The following is a 22,989-nucleotide window of genomic DNA, read 5'->3' as shown; positions in this document are numbered from 1 at the left end:
AGTCTCTCTGTCAGTGTAAGTTGACAAAGGTTAAAGAAAGTCTCTCTGTCAGTGTAAGTTGACAAAGGTTAAAAGAAAGTTCTCTCTGTCAGTGTAAGTTGACAAAGGTTAAAGAAAGTTCTCTCTGTCAGTGTAAGTTGACAAAGGTTAAAGAAAGTTCTCTCTGTCAGTGTAAGTTGTTAAAGAAAGTTCTCTCTGTCAGTATAAGTTGACAAAGGTTAAAGAAAGTTCTCTCTGTCAGTGTAAGTTGACAAGGTTAAAGAAGAGTTCTCTCTGTCAGTGTAAGTTGACAAGGTTAAAGAAAGTTCTCTCTGTCAGTATAAGTTGACAAGGTTAAAGAAAGTTCTCTCTGTCAGTGTAAGTTGACAAGGTTAAAGAAAGTTCTCTCTGTCAGTGTAAGTTGACAAGGTTAAAGAAAGTTCTCTCTGTCAGTGTAAGTTGACAAAGGTTAAAGAAAGTTCTCTCTGTCAGTGTAAGTTGACAAAGGTTAAAGAAAGTTCTCTCTGTCAGTGTAAAGTTGACAAGGTTAAAGAAAGTTCTCTCTGTCAGTGTAAGTTGACAAGGTTAAAGAAAGTCTCTCTGTCAGTGTAAGTTGTTAAAGAAAGTTCTCTCTGTCAGTGTAAGTTGACAAAGAAAGTTCTCTCTGTCAGTGTAAGTTGTTAAAGAAAGTTCTCTCTGTCAGTGTAAGTTGACAAAGAAAGTTCTCTCTGTCAGTGTAAGTTGTTAAAGAAAGTTCTCTCTGTCAGTGTAAGTTGTTAAAGAAAGTTCTCTCTGTCAGTGTAAGTTGTTAAAGAAAGTTCTCTCTGTCAGTGTAAGTTGTTAAAGAAAGTTCTCTCTGTCAGTGTAAGTTGACAAAGAAAGTTCTCTCTGTCAGTGTAAGTTGTTAAAGAAAGTTCTCTCTGTCAGTGTAAGTTGTTAAAGAAAGTTCTCTCTGTCAGTATAAGTTGACAAGGTTAAAGAAAGTTCTCTCTGTCAGTGTAAGTTGACAAGGTTAAAGAAAGTTCTCTCTGTCAGTGTAAGTTGACAAAGGTTAAAGAAAGTTCTCTCTGTCAGTGTAAGTTGTTAAAGAAAGTTCTCTCTGTCAGTGTAAGTTGTTAAAGAAAGTTCTCTCTGTCAGTGTAAGTTGACAAGGTTAAAGAAAGTTCTCTCTGTCAGTGTAAGTTGACAAGGTTAAAGAAAGTTCTCTCTGTCAGTGTGTAAGTTGTTAAAGAAAGTTCTCTCTGTCAGTGTAAGTTGTTAAAGAAAGTTCTCTCTGTCAGTGTAAGTTGTTAAAGAAAGTTCTCTCTGTCAGTGTAAGTTGTTAAAGAAAGTTCTCTCTGTCAGTATAAGTTGTTAAAGAAAGTTCTCTCTGTCAGTGTAAGTTGTTAAAGAAAGTTCTCTCTGTCAGTGTAAAGTTGTAAAGAAAGTTCTCTCTGTCAGTGTAAGTTGTTAAAGAAAGTTCTCTCTGTCAGTGTAAGTTGTTAAAGAAAGTTCTCTCTGTCAGTGTAAGTTGTTAAAGAAAGTTCTCTCTGTCAGTGTAAGTTGTTAAAGAAAGTTTCTCTCTGTCAGTGTAAGTTGTTAAAGAAAGTTCTCTCTGTCAGTGTAAGTTGTTAAAGAAAGTTCTCTCTGTCAGTGTAAGTTGTTAAAGAAAGTTCTCTCTGTCAGTGTAAGTTGTTAAAGAAAGTTCTCTCTGTCAGTGTAAGTTGTTAAAGAAAGTTCTCTCTGTCAGTATAAGTTGACAAAGGTTAAAGAAAGTTCCTCTCTGTCAGTGTAAGTTGACAAGGTTAAAGAAAGTCTCTCTGTCAGTATAAGTTGACAAGGTTAAAGAAAGTTCTCTCTGTCAGTGTAAGTTGACAAAGGTTAAAGAAAGTTCTCTCTGTCAGTATAAGTTGACAAAGGTTAAAGAAAGTTCTCTCTGTCAGTGTAAGTTGACAAAGGTTAAAGAAAGTTCTCTCTGTCAGTGTAAGTTGACAAGGTTAAAGAAAGTTCTCTCTGTCAGTGTAAGTTGACAAAGGTTAAAGAAAGTTCTCTCTGTCAGTATAAGTTGACAAAGGTTAAAGAAAGTTCTCTCTGTCAGTGTAAGTTGACAAAGGTTAAAGAAAGTTCTCTCTGTCAGTGTAAGTTGACAAGGTTAAAGAAAGTTCTCTCTGTCAGTGTAAGTTGACAAAGGTTAAAGAAAGTTCTCTCTGTCAGTGTAAGTTGACAAAGGTTAAAGAAAGTTCTCTCTGTCAGTGTAAGTTGACAAAGGTTAAAGAAAGTTCTCTCTGTCAGTGTAAGTTGTTAAAGAAAGTTCTCTCTGTCAGTGTAAGTTGTTAAAGAAAGTTCTCTCTGTCAGTGTAAGTTGACAAAGAAAGTTCTCTCTGTCAGTGTAAGTTGTTAAAGAAAGTTCTCTCTGTCAGTGTAAGTTGTTAAAGAAAGTCTCTCTGTCAGTGTAAGTTGTTGAAGAAAGTTCTCTCTGTCAGTGTAAGTTGTTAAAGAAAGTCTCTCTCTGTCAGTGTAAGTTGTTAAAGAAAGTTCTCTCTGTCAGTGTAAGTTGACAAAGGTTAAAGAAAGTTCTCTCTGTCAGTGTAAGTTGACAAGGTTAAAGAAAGTTCTCTCTGTCAGTGTAAGTTGACAAAGGTTAAAGAGTTCTCTCTGTCAGTGTAAGTTGACAAAGGTTAAAGAAAGTTCTCTCTGTCAGTGTAAGTTGTTAAAGAAAGTTCTCTCTGTCAGTGTAAGTTGACAAAGGTTAAAGAAAGTTCTCTCTGTCAGTGTAAGTTGTTAAAGAAAGTTCTCTCTGTCAGTGTAAGTTGACAAAGGTTAAAGAAAGTTCTCTCTGTCAGTATAAGTTGACAAAGGTTAAAGAAAGTTCTCTCTGTCAGTGTAAGTTGACAAAGGTTAAAGAAAGTTCTCTCTGTCAGTGTAAGTTGACAAAGGTTAAAGAAAGTTCTCTCTGTCAGTGTAAGTTGACAAAGGTTAAAGAAAGTTCTCTCTGTCAGTGTAAGTTGTTAAAGAAAGTTCTCTCTGTCAGTGTAAGTTGTTAAAGAAAGTTCTCTCTGTCAGTGTAAGTTGTTAAAGAAAGTTCTCTCTGTCAGTGTAAGTTGTTAAAGAAAGTTCTCTCTGTCAGTATAAGTTGACAAGGTTAAAGAAAGTTCTCTCTGTCAGTGTAAGTTGACAAAGGTTAAAGAAAGTTCTCTCTGTCAGTGTAAGTTGACAAAGGTTAAAGAAAGTTCTCTCTGTCAGTGTAAGTTGACAAAGAAAGTTCTCTCTGTCAGTGTAAGTTGACAAAGAAAGTTCTCTCTGTCAGTGTAAGTTGTTAAAGAAAGTTCTCTCTGTCAGTGTAAGTTGTTAAAGAAAGTTCTCTCTGTCAGTGTAAGTTGACAAAGGTTAAAGAAAGTTCTCTCTGTCAGTGTAAGTTGACAAAGGTTAAAGAAAGTTCTCTCTGTCAGTGTAAGTTGACAAAGGTTAAAGAAGTTCTCTCTGTCAGTGTAAGTTGTTAAAGAAAGTTCTCTCTGTCAGTGTAAGTTGACAAGGTTAAAGAAAGTTCTCTCTGTCAGTGTAAGTTGACAAAGGTTAAAGAAAGTTCTCTCTGTCAGTGTAAGTTGTTAAAGAAAGTTCTCTCTGTCAGTGTAAGTTGTTAAAGAAAGTCTCTCTGTCAGTGTAAGTTGTTAAAGAAAGTTCTCTCTGTCAGTGTAAGTTGTTAAAGAAAGTTCTCTCTGTCAGTATAAGTTGACAAGGTTAAAGAAAGTTCTCTCTGTCAGTGTAAGTTGACAAAGGTTAAAGAAAGTTCTCTCTGTCAGTATAAGTTGACAAAGGTTAAAGAAAGTTCTCTCTGTCAGTGTAAGTTGACAAGGTTAAAGAAAGTTCTCTCTGTCAGTATAAGTTGACAAGGTTAAAGAAAGTTCTCTCTGTCAGTGTAAGTTGACAAAGGTTAAAGAAAGTTCTCTCTGTCAGTATAAGTTGACAAAGGTTAAAGAAAGTTCTCTCTGTCAGTGTAAGTTGACAAAGGTTAAAGAAAGTTCTCTCTGTCAGTGTAAGTTGACAAAGGTTAAAGAAAGTTCTCTCTGTCAGTGTAAGTTGACAAGGTTAAAGAAAGTTCTCTCTGTCAGTGTAAGTTGACAAGGTTAAAGAAAGTTCTCTCTGTCAGTGTAAGTTGTTAAAGAAAGTTCTCTCTGTCAGTGTAAGTTGACAAAGAAAGTTCTCTCTGTCATTGTAAGTTGTTAAAGAAAGTTCTCTCTGTCAGTGTAAGTTGTTAAAGAAAGTTCTCTCTGTCAGTATAAGTTGACAAGGTTAAAGAAAGTTCTCTCTGTCAGTGTAAGTTGACAAAGGTTAAAGAAAGTTCTCTCTGTCAGTGTAAGTTGACAAAGGTTAAAGAAAGTTCTCTCTGTCAGTGTAAGTTGACAAAGGTTAAAGAAAGTTCTCTCTGTCAGTGTAAGTTGACAAGGTTAAAGAAAGTTCTCTCTGTCAGTGTAAGTTGACAAAGGTTAAAGAAAGTTCTCTCTGTCAGTGTAAGTTGACAAGGTTAAAGAAAGTTCTCTCTGTCAGTATAAGTTGACAAAGGTTAAAGAAAGTTCTCTCTGTCAGTGTAAGTTGACAAGGTTAAAGAAAGTTCTCTCTGTCAGTGTAAGTTGTTAAAGAAAGTTCTCTCTGTCAGTGTAAGTTGTTAAAGAAAGTTCTCTCTGTCAGTATAAGTTGACAAAGGTTAAAGAAAGTTCTCTCTGTCAGTGTAAGTTGACAAGGTTAAAGAAAGTTCTCTCTGTCAGTGTAAGTTGTTAAAGAAAGTTCTCTCTGTCAGTGTAAGTTGTTAAAGAAAGTTCTCTCTGTCAGTGTAAGTTGACAAGGTTAAAGAAAGTTCTCTCTGTCAGTGTAAGTTGTTAAAGAAAGTTCTCTCTGTCAGTGTAAGTTGTTAAAGAAAGTTCTCTCTGTCAGTATAAGTTGACAAAGGTTAAAGAAAGTTCTCTCTGTCAGTGTAAGTTGACAAAGGTTAAAGAAAGTTCTCTCTGTCAGTGTAAGTTGTTAAAGAAAGTTCTCTCTGTCAGTGTAAGTTGTTAAAGAAAGTTCTCTCTGTCAGTGTAAGTTGTTAAAGAAAGTTCTCTCTGTCAGTGTAAGTTGACAAAGGTTAAAGAAAGTTCTCTCTGTCAGTGTAAGTTGACAAGGTTAAAGAAAGTTCTCTCTGTCAGTGTAAGTTGACAAAGGTTAAAGAAAGTTCTCTCTGTCAGTGTAAGTTGTTAAAGAAAGTTCTCTCTGTCAGTGTAAGTTGTTAAAGAAAGTTCTCTCTGTCAGTGTAAGTTGTTAAAGAAAGTTCTCTCTGTCAGTATAAGTTGACAAGGTTAAAGAGTTCTCTCTGTCAGTGTAAGTTGACAAAGGTTAAAGAAAGTTCTCTCTGTCAGTGTAAGTTGACAAGGTTAAAGAAAGTTCTCTCTGTCAGTGTAAGTTGACAAGGTTAAAGAAAGTTCTCTCTGTCAGTGTAAGTTGACAAGGTTAAAGAAAGTTCTCTCTGTCAGTGTAAGTTGTTAAAGAAAGTTCTCTCTTTCAGTATAAGTTGACAAAGGTTAAAGAAAGTTCTCTCTGTCAGTGTAAGTTGTTAAAGAAAGTTCTCTCTGTCAGTGTAAGTTGTTAAAGAAAGTTCTCTCTGTCAGTGTAAGTTGTTAAAGAAAGTTCTCTCTGTCAGTATAAGTTGACAAAGGTTAAAGAAAGTTCTCTCTGTCAGTGTAAGTTGTTAAAGAAAGTTCTCTCTGTCAGTGTAAGTTTTTAAAGAAAGTTCTCTCTGTCAGTATAAGTTGACAAAGGTTAAAGAAAGTTCTCTCTGTCAGTGTAAGTTGTTAAAGAAAGTTCTCTCTGTCAGTGTAAGTTGTTAAAGAAAGTTCTCTCTGTCAGTGTAAGTTGTTAAAGAAAGTTCTCTCTGTCAGTGTAAGTTGTTAAAGAAAGTTCTCTCTGTCAGTGTAAGTTGTTAAAGAAAGTTCTCTCTGTCAGTGTAAGTTGACAAAGAAAGTTCTCTCTGTCAGTGTAAGTTGTTAAAGAAAGTTCTCTCTGTCAGTGTAAGTTGTTAAAGAAAGTTCTCTCTGTCAGTATAAGTTGACAAAGGTTAAAGAAAGTTCTCTCTGTCAGTGTAAGTTGACAAAGGTTAAAGAAAGTTCTCTCTGTCAGTGTAAGTTGACAAAGGTTAAAGAAAGTTCTCTCTGTCAGTGTAAGTTGACAAAGGTTAAAGAAAGTTCTCTCTGTCAGTGTAAGTTGTTAAAGAAAGTTCTCTCTGTCAGTGTAAGTTGACAAAGAAAGTTCTCTCTGTCAGTGTAAGTTGTTAAAGAAAGTTCTCTCTGTCAGTATAAGTTGTTAAAGAAAGTTCTCTCTATCAGTGTAAGTTGTTAAAGAAAGTTCTCTCTGTCAGTGTAAGTTGTTAAAGAAAGTTCTCTCTGTCAGTGTAAGTTGTTAAAGAAAGTTCTCTCTGTCAGTATAAGTTGACAAAGGTTAAAGAAAGTTCTCTCTGTCAGTGTAAGTTGACAAGGTTAAAGAAAGTTCTCTCTGTCAGTGTAAGTTGACAAAGGTTAAAGAAAGTTCTCTCTGTCAGTGTAAGTTGACAAAGGTTAAAGAAAGTTCTCTCTGTCAGTGTAAGTTGTTAAAGAAAGTTCTCTCTGTCAGTGTAAGTTGACAAAGGTTAAAGAAAGTTCTCTCTGTCAGTATAAGTTGACAAAGGTTAAAGAAAGTTCTCTCTGTCAGTGTAAGTTGACAAAGGTTAAAGAAAGTTCTCTCTGTCAGTGTAAGTTGACAAGGTTAAAGAAAGTTCTCTCTGTCAGTGTAAGTTGACAAAGGTTAAAGAAAGTTCTCTCTGTCAGTGTAAGTTGACAAGGTTAAAGAAAGTTCTCTCTGTCAGTGTAAGTTGACAAAGGTTAAAGAAAGTTCTCTCTGTCAGTGTAAGTTGTTAAAGAAAGTTCTCTCTGTCAGTGTAAGTTGTTAAAGAAAGTTCTCTCTGTCAGTGTAAGTTGTTAAAGAAAGTTCTCTCTGTCAGTGTAAGTTGTTAAAGAAAGTTCTCTCTGTCAGTGTAAGTTGTTAAAGAAAGTTCTCTCTGTCAGTATAAGTTGACAAGGTTAAAGAAAGTTCTCTCTGTCAGTGTAAGTTGACAAAGGTTAAAGAAAGTTCTCTCTGTCAGTGTAAGTTGACAAAGGTTAAAGAAAGTTCTCTCTGTCAGTGTAAGTTGACAAAGAAAGTTCTCTCTGTCAGTGTAAGTTGACAAAGAAAGTTCTCTCTGTCAGTGTAAGTTGTTAAAGAAAGTTCTCTCTGTCAGTGTAAGTTGTTAAAGAAAGTTCTCTCTGTCAGTGTAAGTTGACAAAGGTTAAAGAAAGTTCTCTCTGTCAGTGTAAGTTGACAAAGGTTAAAGAAAGTTCTCTCTGTCAGTGTAAGTTGACAAAGGTTAAAGAAAGTTCTCTCTGTCAGTGTAAGTTGTTAAAGAAAGTTCTCTCTGTCAGTGTAAGTTGACAAAGGTTAAAGAAAGTTCTCTCTGTCAGTGTAAGTTGACAAAGGTTAAAGAAAGTTCTCTCTGTCAGTGTAAGTTGTTAAAGAAAGTTCTCTCTGTCAGTGTAAGTTGTTAAAGAAAGTTCTCTCTGTCAGTGTAAGTTGTTAAAGAAAGTTCTCTCTGTCAGTGTAAGTTGTTAAAGAAAGTTCTCTCTGTCAGTGTAAGTTGTTAAAGAAAGTTCTCTCTGTCAGTATAAGTTGACAAAGGTTAGAAAGTTCTCTCTGTCAGTGTAAGTTGACAAAGGTTAAAGAAAGTTCTCTCTGTCAGTATAAGTTGACAAAGGTTAAAGAAAGTTCTCTCTGTCAGTGTAAGTTGACAAGGTTAAAGAAAGTTCTCTCTGTCAGTATAAGTTGACAAGGTTAAAGAAAGTTCTCTCTGTCAGTGTAAGTTGACAAAGGTTAAAGAAAGTTCTCTCTGTCAGTATAAGTTGACAAAGGTTAAAGAAAGTTCTCTCTGTCAGTGTAAGTTGACAAAGGTTAAAGAAAGTTCTCTCTGTCAGTGTAAGTTGACAAAGGTTAAAGAAAGTTCTCTCTGTCAGTGTAAGTTGACAAAGGTTAAAGAAAGTTCTCTCTGTCAGTGTAAGTTGTTAAAGAAAGTTCTCTCTTTCAGTATAAGTTGACAAAGGTTAAAGAAAGTTCTCTCTGTCAGTGTAAGTTGTTAAAGAAAGTTCTCTCTGTCAGTGTAAGTTGTTAAAGAAAGTTCTCTCTGTCAGTGTAAGTTGTTAAAGAAAGTTCTCTCTGTCAGTATAAGTTGACAAAGGTTAAAGAAAGTTCTCTCTGTCAGTGTAAGTTGTTAAAAGTTCTCTCTGTCAGTGTAAGTTTTAAAGAAAGTTCTCTCTGTCAGTATAAGTTGACAAAGGTTAAAGAAAGTTCTCTCTGTCAGTGTAAGTTGTTAAAGAAAGTTCTCTCTGTCAGTGTAAGTTGTTAAAGAAAGTTCTCTCTGTCAGTGTAAGTTGACAAAGAAAGTTCTCTCTGTCAGTGTAAGTTGTTAAAGAAAGTTCTCTCTGTCAGTGTAAGTTGTTAAAGAAAGTTCTCTCTGTCAGTGTAAGTTGACAAAGAAAGTTCTCTCTGTCAGTGTAAGTTGTTAAAGAAAGTTCTCTCTGTCAGTGTAAGTTGTTAAAGAAAGTTCTCTCTGTCAGTATAAGTTGACAAAGGTTAAAGAAAGTTCTCTCTGTCAGTGTAAGTTGACAAAGGTTAAAGAAAGTTCTCTCTGTCAGTGTAAGTTGACAAAGGTTAAAGAAAGTTCTCTCTGTCAGTGTAAGTTGACAAAGGTTAAAGAAAGTTCTCTCTGTCAGTGTAAGTTGTTAAAGAAAGTTCTCTCTGTCAGTGTAAGTTGACAAAGAAAGTTCTCTCTGTCAGTGTAAGTTGTTAAAGAAAGTTCTCTCTGTCAGTGTAAGTTGTTAAAGAAAGTTCTCTCTGTCAGTGTAAGTTGTTAAAGAAAGTTCTCTCTGTCAGTGTAAGTTGTTAAAGAAAGTTCTCTCTGTCAGTGTAAGTTGTTAAAGAAAGTTCTCTCTGTCAGTATAAGTTGACAAGGTTAAAGAAAGTTCTCTCTGTCAGTGTAAGTTGACAAGGTTAAAGAAAGTTCTCTCTGTCAGTGTAAGTTGACAAAGGTTAAAGAAAGTTCTCTCTGTCAGTGTAAGTTGACAAAGGTTAAAGAAAGTTCTCTCTGTCAGTGTAAGTTGTTAAAGAAAGTTCTCTCTGTCAGTGTAAGTTGACAAAGGTTAAAGAAAGTTCTCTCTGTCAGTATAAGTTGACAAGGTTAAAGAAAGTTCTCTCTGTCAGTGTAAGTTGACAAAGGTTAAAGAAAGTTCTCTCTGTCAGTGTAAGTTGACAAAGGTTAAAGAAAGTTCTCTCTGTCAGTGTAAGTTGACAAAGGTTAAAGAAAGTTCTCTCTGTCAGTGTAAGTTGACAAAGGTTAAAGAAAGTTCTCTCTGTCAGTGTAAGTTGACAAAGGTTAAAGAAAGTTCTCTCTGTCAGTGTAAGTTGACAAAGGTTAAAGAAAGTTCTCTCTGTCAGTGTAAGTTGTTAAAGAAAGTTCTCTCTGTCAGTGTAAGTTGTTAAAGAAAGTTCTCTCTGTCAGTGTAAGTTGTTAAAGAAAGTTCTCTCTGTCAGTGTAAGTTGTTAAAGAAAGTTCTCTCTGTCAGTATAAGTTGACAAAGGTTAAAGAAAGTTCTCTCTGTCAGTGTAAGTTGACAAGGTTAAAGAAAGTTCTCTCTGTCAGTGTAAGTTGTTAAAGAAAGTTCTCTCTGTCAGTGTAAGTTGACAAAGAAAGTTCTCTCTGTCAGTGTAAGTTGACAAAGAAAGTTCTCTCTGTCAGTGTAAGTTGTTAAAGAAAGTTCTCTCTGTCAGTGTAAGTTGTTAAAGAAAGTTCTCTCTGTCAGTGTAAGTTGACAAAGGTTAAAGAAAGTTCTCTCTGTCAGTGTAAGTTGACAAAGGTTAAAGAAAGTTCTCTCTGTCAGTGTAAGTTGTTAAAGAAAGTTCTCTCTGTCAGTGTAAGTTGACAAGGTTAAAGAAAGTTCTCTCTGTCAGTGTAAGTTGACAAGGTTAAAGAAAGTTCTCTCTGTCAGTGTAAGTTGTTAAAGAAAGTTCTCTCTGTCAGTGTAAGTTGTTAAAGAAAGTTCTCTCTGTCAGTGTAAGTTGTTAAAGAAAGTTCTCTCTGTCAGTGTAAGTTGTTAAAGAAAGTTCTCTCTGTCAGTGTAAGTTGTTAAAGAAAGTTCTCTCTGTCAGTATAAGTTGACAAAGGTTAAAGAAAGTTCTCTCTGTCAGTGTAAGTTGACAAGGTTAAAGAAAGTTCTCTCTGTCAGTATAAGTTGACAAGGTTAAAGAAAGTTCTCTCTGTCAGTGTAAGTTGACAAGGTTAAAGAAAGTTCTCTCTGTCAGTATAAGTTGACAAGGTTAAAGAAAGTTCTCTCTGTCAGTGTAAGTTGACAAAGGTTAAAGAAAGTTCTCTCTGTCAGTATAAGTTGACAAAGGTTAAAGAAAGTTCTCTCTGTCAGTGTAAGTTGTTAAAGAAAGTTCTCTCTGTCAGTGTAAGTTGACAAAGGTTAAAGAAAGTTCTCTCTGTCAGTGTAAGTTGACAAAGGTTAAAGAAAGTTCTCTCTGTCAGTGTAAGTTGACAAAGGTTAAAGAAAGTTCTCTCTGTCAGTGTAAGTTGTTAAAGAAAGTTCTCTCTGTCAGTGTAAGTTGACAAAGAAAGTTCTCTCTGTCAGTGTAAGTTGTTAAAGAAAGTTCTCTCTGTCAGTGTAAGTTGTTAAAGAAAGTTCTCTCTGTCAGTATAAGTTGACAAGGTTAAAGAAAGTTCTCTCTGTCAGTGTAAGTTGACAAAGGTTAAAGAAAGTTCTCTCTGTCAGTGTAAGTTGACAAGGTTAAAGAAAGTTCTCTCTGTCAGTGTAAGTTGACAAGGTTAAAGAAAGTTCTCTCTGTCAGTGTAAGTTGACAAAGGTTAAAGAAAGTTCTCTCTGTCAGTGTAAGTTGACAAAGGTTAAAGAAAGTTCTCTCTGTCAGTGTAAGTTGACAAGGTTAAAGAAAGTTCTCTCTGTCAGTATAAGTTGACAAAGGTTAAAGAAAGTTCTCTCTGTCAGTGTAAGTTGACAAAGGTTAAAGAAAGTTCTCTCTGTCAGTGTAAGTTGTTAAAGAAAGTTCTCTCTGTCAGTGTAAGTTGTTAAAGAAAGTTCTCTCTGTCAGTATAAGTTGACAAAGGTTAAAGAAAGTTCTCTCTGTCAGTGTAAGTTGACAAAGGTTAAAGAAAGTTCTCTCTGTCAGTGTAAGTTGTTAAAGAAAGTTCTCTCTGTCAGTGTAAGTTGTTAAAGAAAGTTCTCTCTGTCAGTGTAAGTTGACGAAAGGTTAAAGAAAGTTCTCTCTGTCAGTGTAAGTTGTTAAAGAAAGTTCTCTCTGTCAGTGTAAGTTGTTAAAGAAAGTTCTCTCTGTCAGTGTAAGTTGTTAAAGAAAGTTCTCTCTGTCAGTGTAAGTTGTTAAAGAAAGTTCTCTCTGTCAGTATAAGTTGACAAAGGTTAAAGAAAGTTCTCTCTGTCAGTGTAAGTTGACAAAGGTTAAAGAAAGTTCTCTCTGTCAGTGTAAGTTGTTAAAGAAAGTTCTCTCTGTCAGTGTAAGTTGTTAAAGAAAGTTCTCTCTGTCAGTGTAAGTTGACAAGGTTAAAGAAAGTTCTCTCTGTCAGTGTAAGTTGACAAAGGTTAAAGAAAGTTCTCTCTGTCAGTGTAAGTTGACAAAGGTTAAAGAAAGTTCTCTCTGTCAGTGTAAGTTGTTAAAGAAAGTTCTCTCTGTCAGTGTAAGTTGTTAAAGAAAGTTCTCTCTGTCAGTATAAGTTGACAAAGGTTAAAGAAAGTTCTCTCTGTCAGTGTAAGTTGACAAGGTTAAAGAAAGTTCTCTCTGTCAGTGTAAGTTGACAAAGGTTAAAGAAAGTTCTCTCTGTCAGTGTAAGTTGACAAAGGTTAAAGAAAGTTCTCTCTGTCAGTGTAAGTTGTTAAAGAAAGTTCTCTCTGTCAGTGTAAGTTGTTAAAGAAAGTTCTCTCTGTCAGTATAAGTTGACAAGGTTAAAGAAAGTTCTCTCTGTCAGTGTAAGTTGTTAAAGAAAGTTCTCTCTGTCAGTGTAAGTTGTTAAAGAAAGTTCTCTCTGTCAGTGTAAGTTGTTAAAGAAAGTTCTCTCTGTCAGTATAAGTTGACAAAGGTTAAAGAAAGTTCTCTCTGTCAGTGTAAGTTGTTAAAGAAAGTTCTCTCTGTCAGTGTAAGTTTTTAAAGAAAGTTCTCTCTGTCAGTATAAGTTGACAAAGGTTAAAGAAAGTTCTCTCTGTCAGTGTAAGTTGTTAAAGAAAGTTCTCTCTGTCAGTGTAAGTTGTTAAAGAAAGTTCTCTCTGTCAGTGTAAGTTGTTAAAGAAAGTTCTCTCTGTCAGTGTAAGTTGTTAAAGAAAGTTCTCTCTGTCAGTGTAAGTTGTTAAAGAAAGTTCTCTCTGTCAGTGTAAGTTGACAAAGAAAGTTCTCTCTGTCAGTGTAAGTTGTTAAAGAAAGTTCTCTCTGTCAGTGTAAGTTGTTAAAGAAAGTTCTCTCTGTCAGTATAAGTTGACAAAGGTTAAAGAAAGTTCTCTCTGTCAGTGTAAGTTGACAAAGGTTAAAGAAAGTTCTCTCTGTCAGTGTAAGTTGTTAAAGAAAGTTCTCTCTGTCAGTGTAAGTTGTTAAAGAAAGTTCTCTCTGTCAGTATAAGTTGTTAAAGAAAGTTCTCTCTGTCAGTGTAAGTTGTTAAAGAAAGTTCTCTCTGTCAGTGTAAGTTGTTAAAGAAAGTTCTCTCTGTCAGTATAAGTTGTTAAAGAAAGTTCTCTCTGTCAGTGTAAGTTGTTAAAGAAAGTTCTCTCTGTCAGTGTAAGTTGTTAAAGAAAGTTCTCTCTGTCAGTATAAGTTGTTAAAGAAAGTTCTCTCTGTCAGTGTAAGTTGTTAAAGAAAGTTCTCTCTGTCAGTGTAAGTTGTTAAAGAAAGTTCTCTCTGTCAGTATAAGTTGACAAAGGTTAAAGAAAGTTCTCTCTGTCAGTGTAAGTTGACAAAGGTTAAAGAAAGTTCTCTCTGTCAGTGTAAGTTGACAAAGGTTAAAGAAAGTTCTCTCTGTCAGTGTAAGTTGTTAAAGAAAGTTCTCTCTGTCAGTGTAAGTTGTTAAAGAAAGTTCTCTCTGTCAGTGTAAGTTGTTAAAGAAAGTTCTCTCTGTCAGTGTAAGTTGTTAAAGAAAGTTCTCTCTGTCAGTGTAAGTTGTTAAAGAAAGTTCTCTCTGTCAGTATAAGTTGACAAAGGTTAAAGAAAGTTCTCTCTGTCAGTATAAGTTGACAAAGGTTAAAGAAAGTTCTCTCTGTCAGTGTAAGTTGTTAAAGAAAGTTCTCTCTGTCAGTGTAAGTTGTTAAAGAAAGTTCTCTCTGTCAGTGTAAGTTGTTAAAGAAAGTTCTCTCTGTCAGTGTAAGTTGACAAAGGTTAAAGAAAGTTCTCTCTGTCAGTGTAAGTTGTTAAAGAAAGTTCTCTCTGTCAGTGTAAGTTGACAAAGGTTAAAGAAAGTTCTCTCTGTCAGTATAAGTTGTTAAAGAAAGTTCTCTCTGTCAGTGTAAGTTGTTAAAGAAAGTTCTCTCTGTCAGTGTAAGTTGTTAAAGAAAGTTCTCTCTGTCAGTGTAAGTTGTTAAAGAAAGTTCTCTCTGTCAGTGTAAGTTGTTAAAGAAAGTTCTCTCTGTCAGTGTAAGTTGTTAAAGAAAGTTCTCTCTGTCAGTATAAGTTGACAAAGGTTAAAGAAAGTTCTCTCTGTCAGTGTAAGTTGACAAAGGTTAAAGAAAGTTCTCTCTGTCAGTGTAAGTTGTTAAAGAAAGTTGTCAGTGTAAGTTGTTAAAGAAAGTTCTCTCTGTCAGTGTAAGTTGTTGACTCTGTCAGTGTAAAGAAAGTTCTCTCTGTCAGTGTAAGTTGACAAGGTTAAAGAAAGTTCTCTCTGTCAGTGTAAGTTGAAGTTGTTAAAGAAAGTTCTCTCTGTCAGTGTAAGTTGACAAAGGTTAAAGAAAGTTCTCTCTGTCAGTGTAAGTTGATAAGGTTAAAGAAAGTTCTCTCTGTCAGTGTAAGTTGACAAAGGTTAAAGAAAGTTCTCTCTGTCAGTGTAAGTTGACAAGGTTAAAGAAAGTTCTCTCTGTCAGTGTAAGTTGTTAAAGAAAGTTCTCTCTGTCAGTGTAAGTTGACAAGGTTAAAGAAAGTTCTCTCTGTCAGTGTAAGTTGTTAAAGAAAGTTCTCTCTGTCAGTGTAAGTTGACAAAGGTTAAAGAAAGTTCTCTCTGTCAGTGTAAGTTGTTAAAGAAAGTTCTCTCTGTCAGTGTAAGTTGTTAAAGAAAGTTCTCTCTGTCAGTGTAAGTTGTTAAAGAAAGTTCTCTCTGTCAGTGTAAGTTGTTAAAGAAAGTTCTCTCTGTCAGTGTAAGTTGTTAAAGAAAGTTCTCTCTGTCAGTGTAAGTTGTTAAAGAAAGTTCTCTCTGTCAGTATAAGTTGACAAAGGTTAAAGAAAGATCTCTCTGTCAGTGTAAGTTGACAAGGTTAAAGAAAGTTCTCTCTTTTTTAGTCATGGCAGACTGTCCACACACCATTGGAGTAGAATTTGGGACCAGAATAATTGAGGTTTGTGGACAGAAGATCAAACTTCAGATTTGGGATACTGCCGGCCAGGAAAGGTTTCGAGCTGTGACTAGAAGTTATTACAGAGGAGCAGCAGGAGTACTTATGGTTTATGACATTACCAGGTGAGCAACAAACGGTTGTCACATCTCTTTGTTGTTTGAGTAATTACTTAGTAATGTGGTATTGTAAGATATAGTTTTGTTCTTTCTCTGTCTGTTAACTGTTCGCACCAGACATTCTGGTGGTGGGGGGGTGTGTGTGTGTGTGTGTGTGTGTGCAAGGGGCTTCAAATTAAATCCTGTGAAATTTGTATGATGTTTTTAAACTTTCTACCTCTTTTTCCTAAAGTTTTATAGGTGAAAACTAGAATCTGTGTGAGAAACAAGTTTTAGAGAAAAGTTTTATATGTTTAAAAAAGTTTATGATCTGTTACGAGAAATTTTCTGTAGTAATAATTTTTCTGGTATGATTGGTTAGATGAAATTAATAGGATAAGTGTTTCTTATGCTAACATTCTGTAACTGTAATTTTTATGTGATTGTTATTCAAACATTTTGTAGAAGAAGCACTTACAACCACCTGAGCAGCTGGTTAACAGATGCAAGAAACTTAACAAACCCAAACACAGTAAGTACAATAGTTACTAATCTGTTCTATATTAAACGTAACTGTTAATGGGACTAATGTTACAGTAATGCAAATCTCATACAGCTTTATCTAAATCTGTATCAGTGGTACAGGTAGGTTGGCCAATCAGATGTGCATGGCACTGAAATCACAGTACAATGGTACACCAGGAGTGATATAGAGAGGTCGACTGGCCAAAGTGTTGTTATCAGATTTTATATGAAACAGGATTGTTTTCAAAGTGCTGTTATCGGTTTTTATATGAAACGGGATTATTTTCAAAGTGCTGTTATTAGTTTTCATATGAAACAGGATTGTTTTCAAAGTGGTTATCAGTTGTTATATGAAACAGGATTGTTTTCAAAGTGATGTTATCAGTTTTTTATATGAAGCGGGATTATTTTCAAAGTGTTGTTATCAGTTTTATATGAAACAGGATTGTTTTCAAAGTGCTGTTATCAGTTGTTATATGAAACAGTATTGTTTTCAAAGTGCTGTTATCAGTTTTTATATGAAACAGGATTGTTTTCAAAGTGCTGTTATCAGTTTTTATATGAAACGGGATTGTTTTCAAAGTGTTGTTATCAGTTTTTATATGAAACGGGATTATTTTCAAAGTGTTGTTATCAGTTTTTATATGAAACAGGATTGTTTTCAAAGTGCTGTTATCAGTTGTTATATGAAACAGGATTGTTTTCAAAGTGCTGTTATCAGTTGTTATATGAAACAGGATTGTTTTCAAAGTGCTGTTATCAGTTTTTATATGAAACAGGATTGTTTTCAAAGTGCTGTTATCAGTTGTTATATGAAACAGGATTGTTTTCAAAGTGTTGTTATCAGTTGTTATATGAAACAGGATTGTTTTCAAAGTGCTGTTATCAGTTGTTATATGAAACAGGATTGTTTTCAAAGTGCTGTTTTCAGTTTTTATATGAAACAGGATTGTTTTCAAAGTGTTGTTATCAGTTGTTATATGAAAAAGGATTGTTTTCAAAGTGCTGTTATCAGTTTTTATATGAAACAGGATTATTTTCAAAGTGCTGTTATCAGTTGTTATATGAAACAGGATTGTTTTCAAAGTGCTGTTATCAGTTGTTATATGAAACAGGATTATTTTCAAAGTGTTATCAGTTGTTATATGAAACAGTATTGTTTTCAAAGTGCTGTTATCAGTTGTTATATGAAACAGTATTGTTTTCAAAGTGCTGTTATCAGTTTTTATATGAAACAGGATTGTTTTCAAAGTGCTGTTATCAGTTTTTATGTGAAACGGGATTATTTTCAAAGTGTTGTTATCAGATTTTATATGAAACAGGATTATTTTCAAAGTTCTGTTATTAGTTTTCATATGAAACAGGATTGTTTTCAAAGTGGTTATCAGTTGTTATATGAAACAGGATTGTTTTCAAAGTGATGTTATCAGTTTTTATATGAAACGGGATTATTTTCAAAGTGTTGTTATCAGATTTTATATGAAACAGGATTATTTTCAAAGTGCTGTTATTAGTTTTCATATGAAACAGGATTGTTTTCAAAGTGGTTATCAGTTGTTATATGAAACAGGATTGTTTTCAAAGTGATGTTATCAGTTTTTATATGAAACGGGATTATTTTCAAAGTGTTGTTATCAGTTTTTATATGAAACAGGATTGTTTTCAAAGTGCTGTTATCAGTTGTTATATGAAACAGTATTGTTTTCAAAGTGCTGTTATCAGTTTTTATATGAAACAGGATTGTTTTCAAAGTGCTGTTATCAGTTTTTATATGAAACGGGATTGTTTTCAAAGTGTTGTTATCAGTTTTTATATGAAACGGGATTATTTTCAAAGTGTTGTTATCAGTTTTTATATGAAACAGGATTGTTTTCAAAGTGCTGTTATCAGTTGTTATATGAAACAGTATTGTTTTCAAAGTGCTGTTATCAGTTTTTATATGAAACAGGATTGTTTTCAAAGTGCTGTTATCAGTTTTTATATGAAACGGGATTGTTTTCAAAGTGTTGTTATCAGTTTTTATATGAAACGGGATTATTTTCAAAGTGTTGTTATCAGTTTTTATATGAAACAGGATTGTTTTCAAAGTGCTGTTATCAGTTGTTATATGAAACAGGATTGTTTTCAAAGTGCTGTTATCAGTTTTTATATGAAACAGGATTGTTTTCAAAGTGCTGTTATCAGTTGTTATATGAAACAGGATTGTTTTCAAAGTGTTGTTATCAGTTGTTATATGAAACAGGATTGTTTTCAAAGTGCTGTTATCAGTTGTTATATGAAACAGGATTGTTTTCAAAGTGCTGTTTTCAGTTTTTATATGAAACAGGATTGTTTTCAAAGTGTTGTTATCAGTTGTTATATGAAAAAGGATTGTTTTCAAAGTGCTGTTATCAGTTTTTATATGAAACAGGATTATTTTCAAAGTGCTGTTATCAGTTTTTATATGAAACAGGATTATTTTCAAAGTGCTGTTATCAGTTGTTATATGAAACAGGATTGTTTTCAAAGTGCTGTTATCAGTTGTTATATGAAACGGGATTATTTTCAAAGTGTTGTTATCAGTTGTTATATGAAACAGTATTGTTTTCAAAGTGCTGTTATCAGTTTTTATATGAAACGGGATTGTTTTCAAAGTGATGTTATCAGTTGTTATATGAAACAGGATTGTTTTCAAAGTGCTGTTATCAGTTGTTATATGAAACAGGATTGTTTTCAAAGTGATGTTATCAGTTGTTATATGAAACAGTATTGTTTTCAAAGTGCTGTTATCAGTTTTTATGTGAAACGGGATTGTTTTCAAAGTGATGTTATCAGTTGTTATATGAAACAGGATTGTTTTCAAAGTGATGTTATCAGTTGTTATATGAAACAGGATTGTTTTCAAAGTGCTGTTATCAGTTGTTATATGAAACAGGATTGTTTTCAAAGTGCTGTTATCAGTTTTTATATGAAACAGGATTGTTTTCAAAGTGCTGTTATCAGTTATATGAAACAGGATTGATTTCAAAGTGTTGTTATCAGTTGTTATATGAAACAGGATTGTTTTCAATGTGCTGTTATCAGTTGTTATATGAAACAGGATTGTTTTCAAAGTGCTGTTATCAGTTGTTATATGAAACAGGATTGTTTTCAAAGTGTTGTTATCAGTTGTTATATGAAACAGGATTGTTTTCAAAGTGCTGTTATCAGTTGTTATATGAAACAGGATTGTTTTCAAAGTGCTGTTTTCAGTTTTTATATGAAACAGGATTGTTTTCAAAGTGTTATCAGTTGTTATATGAAACAGGATTGTTTTCAAAGTGCTGTTATCAGTTTTTATATGAAACGGGATTATTTTCAAAGTGCTGTTATCAGTTGTTATATGAAACAGGATTGTTTTCAAAGTGCTGTTATCCGTTTTTATATGAAACGGGATTGTTTTCAAAGTTCTGTTATCATTTGTATATGAAACAGGATTGTTTTCAAAGTGCTGTTATCAGTTGTTATATGAAACAGGATTGTTTTCAAAGTGCTGTTATCAGTCGTTATATGAAACAGGATTATTTTCAAAGTGCTGTTATCGGTTGTTATATGAAACAGGATTGTTTTCAAAGTGCTGTTATCAGTTATATGAAACAGGATTGTTTTCAAAGTGTTGTTATCAGTTTTTAAATGAAACGGGATTATTTTCAAAGTGTTGTTATCAGTTTTTATATGAAACGGGATTGTTTTCAAAGTGCTGTTATCAGTTTTTATATGAAACAGGATTGTTTTCAAAGTTCTGTTATCATTTGTATATGAAACAGGATTGTTTTCAAAGTGCTGTTATCAGTTGTTATATGAAACAGTATTGTTTTCAAAGTGCTGTTATCAGTTTTTATATGAAACAGGATTGTTTTCAAAGTGCTGTTATCAGTTGTTATATGAAACAGTATTGTTTTCAAAGTGATGTTATCAGTTGCTATATGAAACAGGATTGTTTTCAAAGTGATGTTATCAGTTATATGAAACAGGATTGTTTTCAAAGTGCTGTTATCAGTTGTTATATGAAACAGGATTGTTTTCAAAGTGCTGTTATCAGTTGTTATATGAAACAGTATTGTTTTCAAAGTGTTGTTATCAGTTGTTATATGAAACAGTATTGTTTTCAAAGTGATGTTATCAGTTGTTATATGAAACAGGATTGTTTTCAAAGTGCTGTTATCAGTTGTTATATGAAACAGGATTGTTTTCAAAGTGCTGTTATCAGTTGTTATATGAAACAGGATTGTTTTCAAAGTGATGTTATCAGTTGTTATATGAAACAGTATTGTTTTCAAAGTGCTGTTATCAGTTTTTATATGATACAGGATTGTTTTCAAAGTGCTGTTATCAGTTTTTATATGAAACAGTATTGTTTTCAAAGTGATGTTATCAGTTTTTACATGAAACAGGATTGTTTTCAAAGTGCTGTTATCATTTGTATATGAAACAGGATTATTTTCAGTGTTGTTATCAGTTTTTATATGAAACAGGATTGTTTTCAAAGTGCTGTTATCATTTGTATATGAAACAGGATTGTTTTCAAAGTGTTGTTATCAGTTGTTATATGAAACAGGATTATTTTCAAAGTGCTGTTATCGGTTGTTATATGAAACAGGATTGTTTTCAAAGTGTTGTTATCAGTTATATGAAACAGGATTGTTTTCCAAGTGTTGTTATCAGTTTTTAAATGAAACGGGATTATTTTCAAAGTGTTGTTATCAGTTTTTATATGAAACTGGATTGTTTTCAAAGTGCTGTTATCAGTTTTTATATGAGGTGGGATTGTTTTCAAAGTGTTCTTATCAGTTTTTATGTGAGGTGGGGTTGTTTTCAAAGTGTTCTTATCAGTTTTTATAAAATAATTGTCAGGTCATCTTCCTCATTGGAAATAAAAGTGACTTAGAAGGTCAGAGAGATGTAACGTACGAAGAAGCCAGGCAGTTTGCTGAAGAGAATGGTTAGTATAATTTACTATGATTTATCAATGTTAGATAAAACAGTGTACACAATGGTTTGTGGGTAACTACAGTGATTGTGTTCTTTATCTAAATAATCCTACACTATTCAAGCTGAACTGACTTGTGAACAATAAGGTACAGTAAATGCTGTATTTGCAACATTTGGTCGTTGCTTTCTTAACAGCTGTTTTAAGTAAATTTTCTCATTACTCTGATCTTAGTAAGAACTTAACACTGACCGACTGATTCGTAGAAATATTCTCTATCACTACAACTTAGTAGTGAAAGCTTTTCTTTAAAAAACAAGTTTTCCAAATAGGGATCTTCTAAACTTTATAGTAAAAAAAAGGTTAGTTTTGTTTAGGGTTTATTAACAATGTGTGCTTATAGCTGAGTGGTTATTAACAATGTGTGCTATAGCTGAGTGGTTATTAACAATGTGTGCTATAGCTGAGTGGTTATTAACAATGTGTGCTATAGCTGAGTGGTTATTAACAATGTGTGCTATAGGTGAGTGGTTATTAACAATGTGTGCTTATAGCTGAGTGGTTATTAACAATGTGTGCTATAGCTGAGTGGTTATTAACAATGTGTGCTATAGCTGAGTGGTTATTAACAATGTGTGCTTATAGCGGAGTGGTTATTAACAATGTGTGCTATAGCTGAGTGGTTATTAACAATGTGCGCTATAGCTGAGTGGTTATTAACAATGTGCGCTATAGCTGAGTGGTTATTAACAATGTGCGCTATAGCTGAGTGGTTATTAACAATGTGTGCTATAGCTGAGTGGTTATTAACAATGTGTGCTAGAGCTGAGTGGTTATTAACAATGTGTGCTACAGCTGAGTGGTTATTAACAATGTGTGCTACAGCTGAGTGGTTATTAACAATGTGTGCTACAGCTGAGTGGTTATTAACAATGTGTGCTATAGCTGAGTGGTTATTAACAATGTGTGCTATAGCTGAGTGGTTATTAACAATGTGTGCTATAGCTGAGTGGTTATTAACAATGTGTGCTAGAGCTGAGTGGTTATTAACAATGTGTGCTACAGCTGAGTGGTTATTAACAATGTGTGCTACAGCTGAGTGGTTATTAACAAGCTGAGTGGTTATTAACAATGTGTGCTATAGCTGAGTGGTTATTAACAATGTGTGCTATAGCTGAGTGGTTATTAACAATGTGTGCTATAGCTGAGTGGTTATTAACAATGTGTGCTATAGCTGAGTGGTTATTCACAATGTGTGCTATAGCTGACTGGTTATTAACAATGTGTGCTATAGCTGACTGGTTATTCACAATGTGTGCTATAGCTGAGTGGTTATTCACAATGTGTGCTTATAGCTGAGTGGTTATTCACAATGTGTGCTATAGCTGAGTGGTTATTAACAATGTGTGCTATAGCTGAGTGGTTATTCACAATGTGTGCTTATAGCTGAGTGGTTATTAACAATGTGTGCTATAGCTGAGTGGTTATTAACAATGTGTGCTATAGCTGAGTGGTTATCTCAGTTTATTACTCAGAACCATTGATTAATGTTATATAAAATAACTAATTAATCAGAATTACAATCAACCCAATTAATTTCACAGCTGATTGGCACAGATAACCATGTTCCTTTGCACCAGTAAATCCTTTAAATCAACCAATTAAAATTTTCATTAAAAAAATAATTAGTCCTTTAAGTCTAACATGCACTTAATCTGGATTTAATTACAGTAGTAAAATGATTCAGTATTCAGAAACTATTTTATAATAATGGTAAAGATAAAGTTATTCTTCTATAATAACTCCTACTGTCAAAATATGATCCAGAGTTTAACATAAGATGCTAACATAAGGCTTAGTCTTTCCACATTTTGCTGTAGGTATTTGTGACAAAAATAATTTACTACCTGTTATCTTGACGTATATTTATTGTAAAGTGTATAACTTCTTTTACAATAGGTAAACACACAATAACATGTAAGGTAAAAGTGGAAACTTGTCTCCTTATTGTGGAATTAAACTATATATCTATTTTCACTTGATAATAAGTTAGTAAATAATTCATTGGCAAGTGTCTGTTACTGACTTAATGTAGCATTGCTTCGTATGAAGGTAATTATAGTACTTATCTGAAGATCTTGTGATAAACAAACAATGTTTTTGTAAATTATTGTTTGATATAACTAAAGTTACTGATTATTTGTAGGTTTGTAACTGACAATACAATGTTTTTTCTGGATAATGTTCCATAATATAGCACTTCATCAATCATCTTGAGAGAAGTTATTATGTATTTTGTTATCAAGTGATGGATATTTTCTTGAAACTACAAACTGAAATAGAAAAGTTGAGTCCATATATGCAGATTAATGTGTTTTATCTTACAACAATCCTCTTTGCATTATTAAAAATCTCTTTTTTTTTAGGCCTGATGTTTGTTGAAGCTAGTGCAAAGACGTAAGTCGTGCTGTTTACTTTTTCAAAGTGTGAACATTTTGGGTATGTTGTGAGACAGGCCCCATTGGGGTTGTGTGAACTTAATATAGTTCCATAATTTTCCTCTTATTTTTAAAATGTGATTGTTTTTTAATTTTTAGTGGAAACAACTTTGAATGTACGTGTGTATGCTTATTAAAATTTCCAAATTTGTGAGGAAAATAAGATATAATAAAAACTAATAACACTTGCTTATAACAGATGTATACCATATTTTTTAATTCAGAATTATCAGCTTTTTTGAAACTACAGTTTTATTTGAAATATTTCTGTCTCCATGAAATAACTGGAAAATATTTAATCTTTTAATACCCACACAGAATTGATGTGG

General features: G+C 33.5%; 1 protein-coding gene and 1 long non-coding RNA gene across 3 annotated transcripts in view; both read left to right on the top strand.

Annotated features, from left to right (window-relative positions):
* Positions 1-22,727, top strand: part of LOC143242740 (ras-related protein Rab-14) — a 35,721-nt gene extending 12,994 nt beyond the window's left edge. For both annotated transcript variants that reach the window (XM_076486216.1, XM_076486217.1), the window contains exons 3-6: positions 14,539-14,716; positions 15,155-15,221; positions 20,087-20,174; positions 22,589-22,727. In XM_076486216.1, coding sequence (XP_076342331.1) covers positions 14,539-14,716; positions 15,155-15,221; positions 20,087-20,174; positions 22,589-22,623 — 368 coding nt within the window. In that variant the 3' untranslated portion in view covers positions 22,624-22,727. The remainder of the gene's footprint in view (positions 1-14,538; positions 14,717-15,154; positions 15,222-20,086; positions 20,175-22,588) is intronic.
* Positions 11,843-13,861, top strand: LOC143242741 (uncharacterized). Its single transcript, XR_013023192.1, has 2 exons — positions 11,843-13,214; positions 13,499-13,861. It is a non-coding gene; the product is annotated as an uncharacterized LOC143242741 (long non-coding RNA).
* Positions 22,728-22,989: the final 262 nt, after the last annotated feature.

The sequence above is a fragment of the Tachypleus tridentatus genome, unplaced genomic scaffold (genome assembly GCF_004210375.1).
Source record: "Tachypleus tridentatus isolate NWPU-2018 unplaced genomic scaffold, ASM421037v1 Hic_cluster_2, whole genome shotgun sequence".
Taxonomy (NCBI): domain Eukaryota; kingdom Metazoa; phylum Arthropoda; class Merostomata; order Xiphosura; family Limulidae; genus Tachypleus; species Tachypleus tridentatus.
The sequence above is the reverse complement of the archived record's forward strand: the minus strand, read 5'-3'. Positions and strand labels throughout refer to the sequence as shown.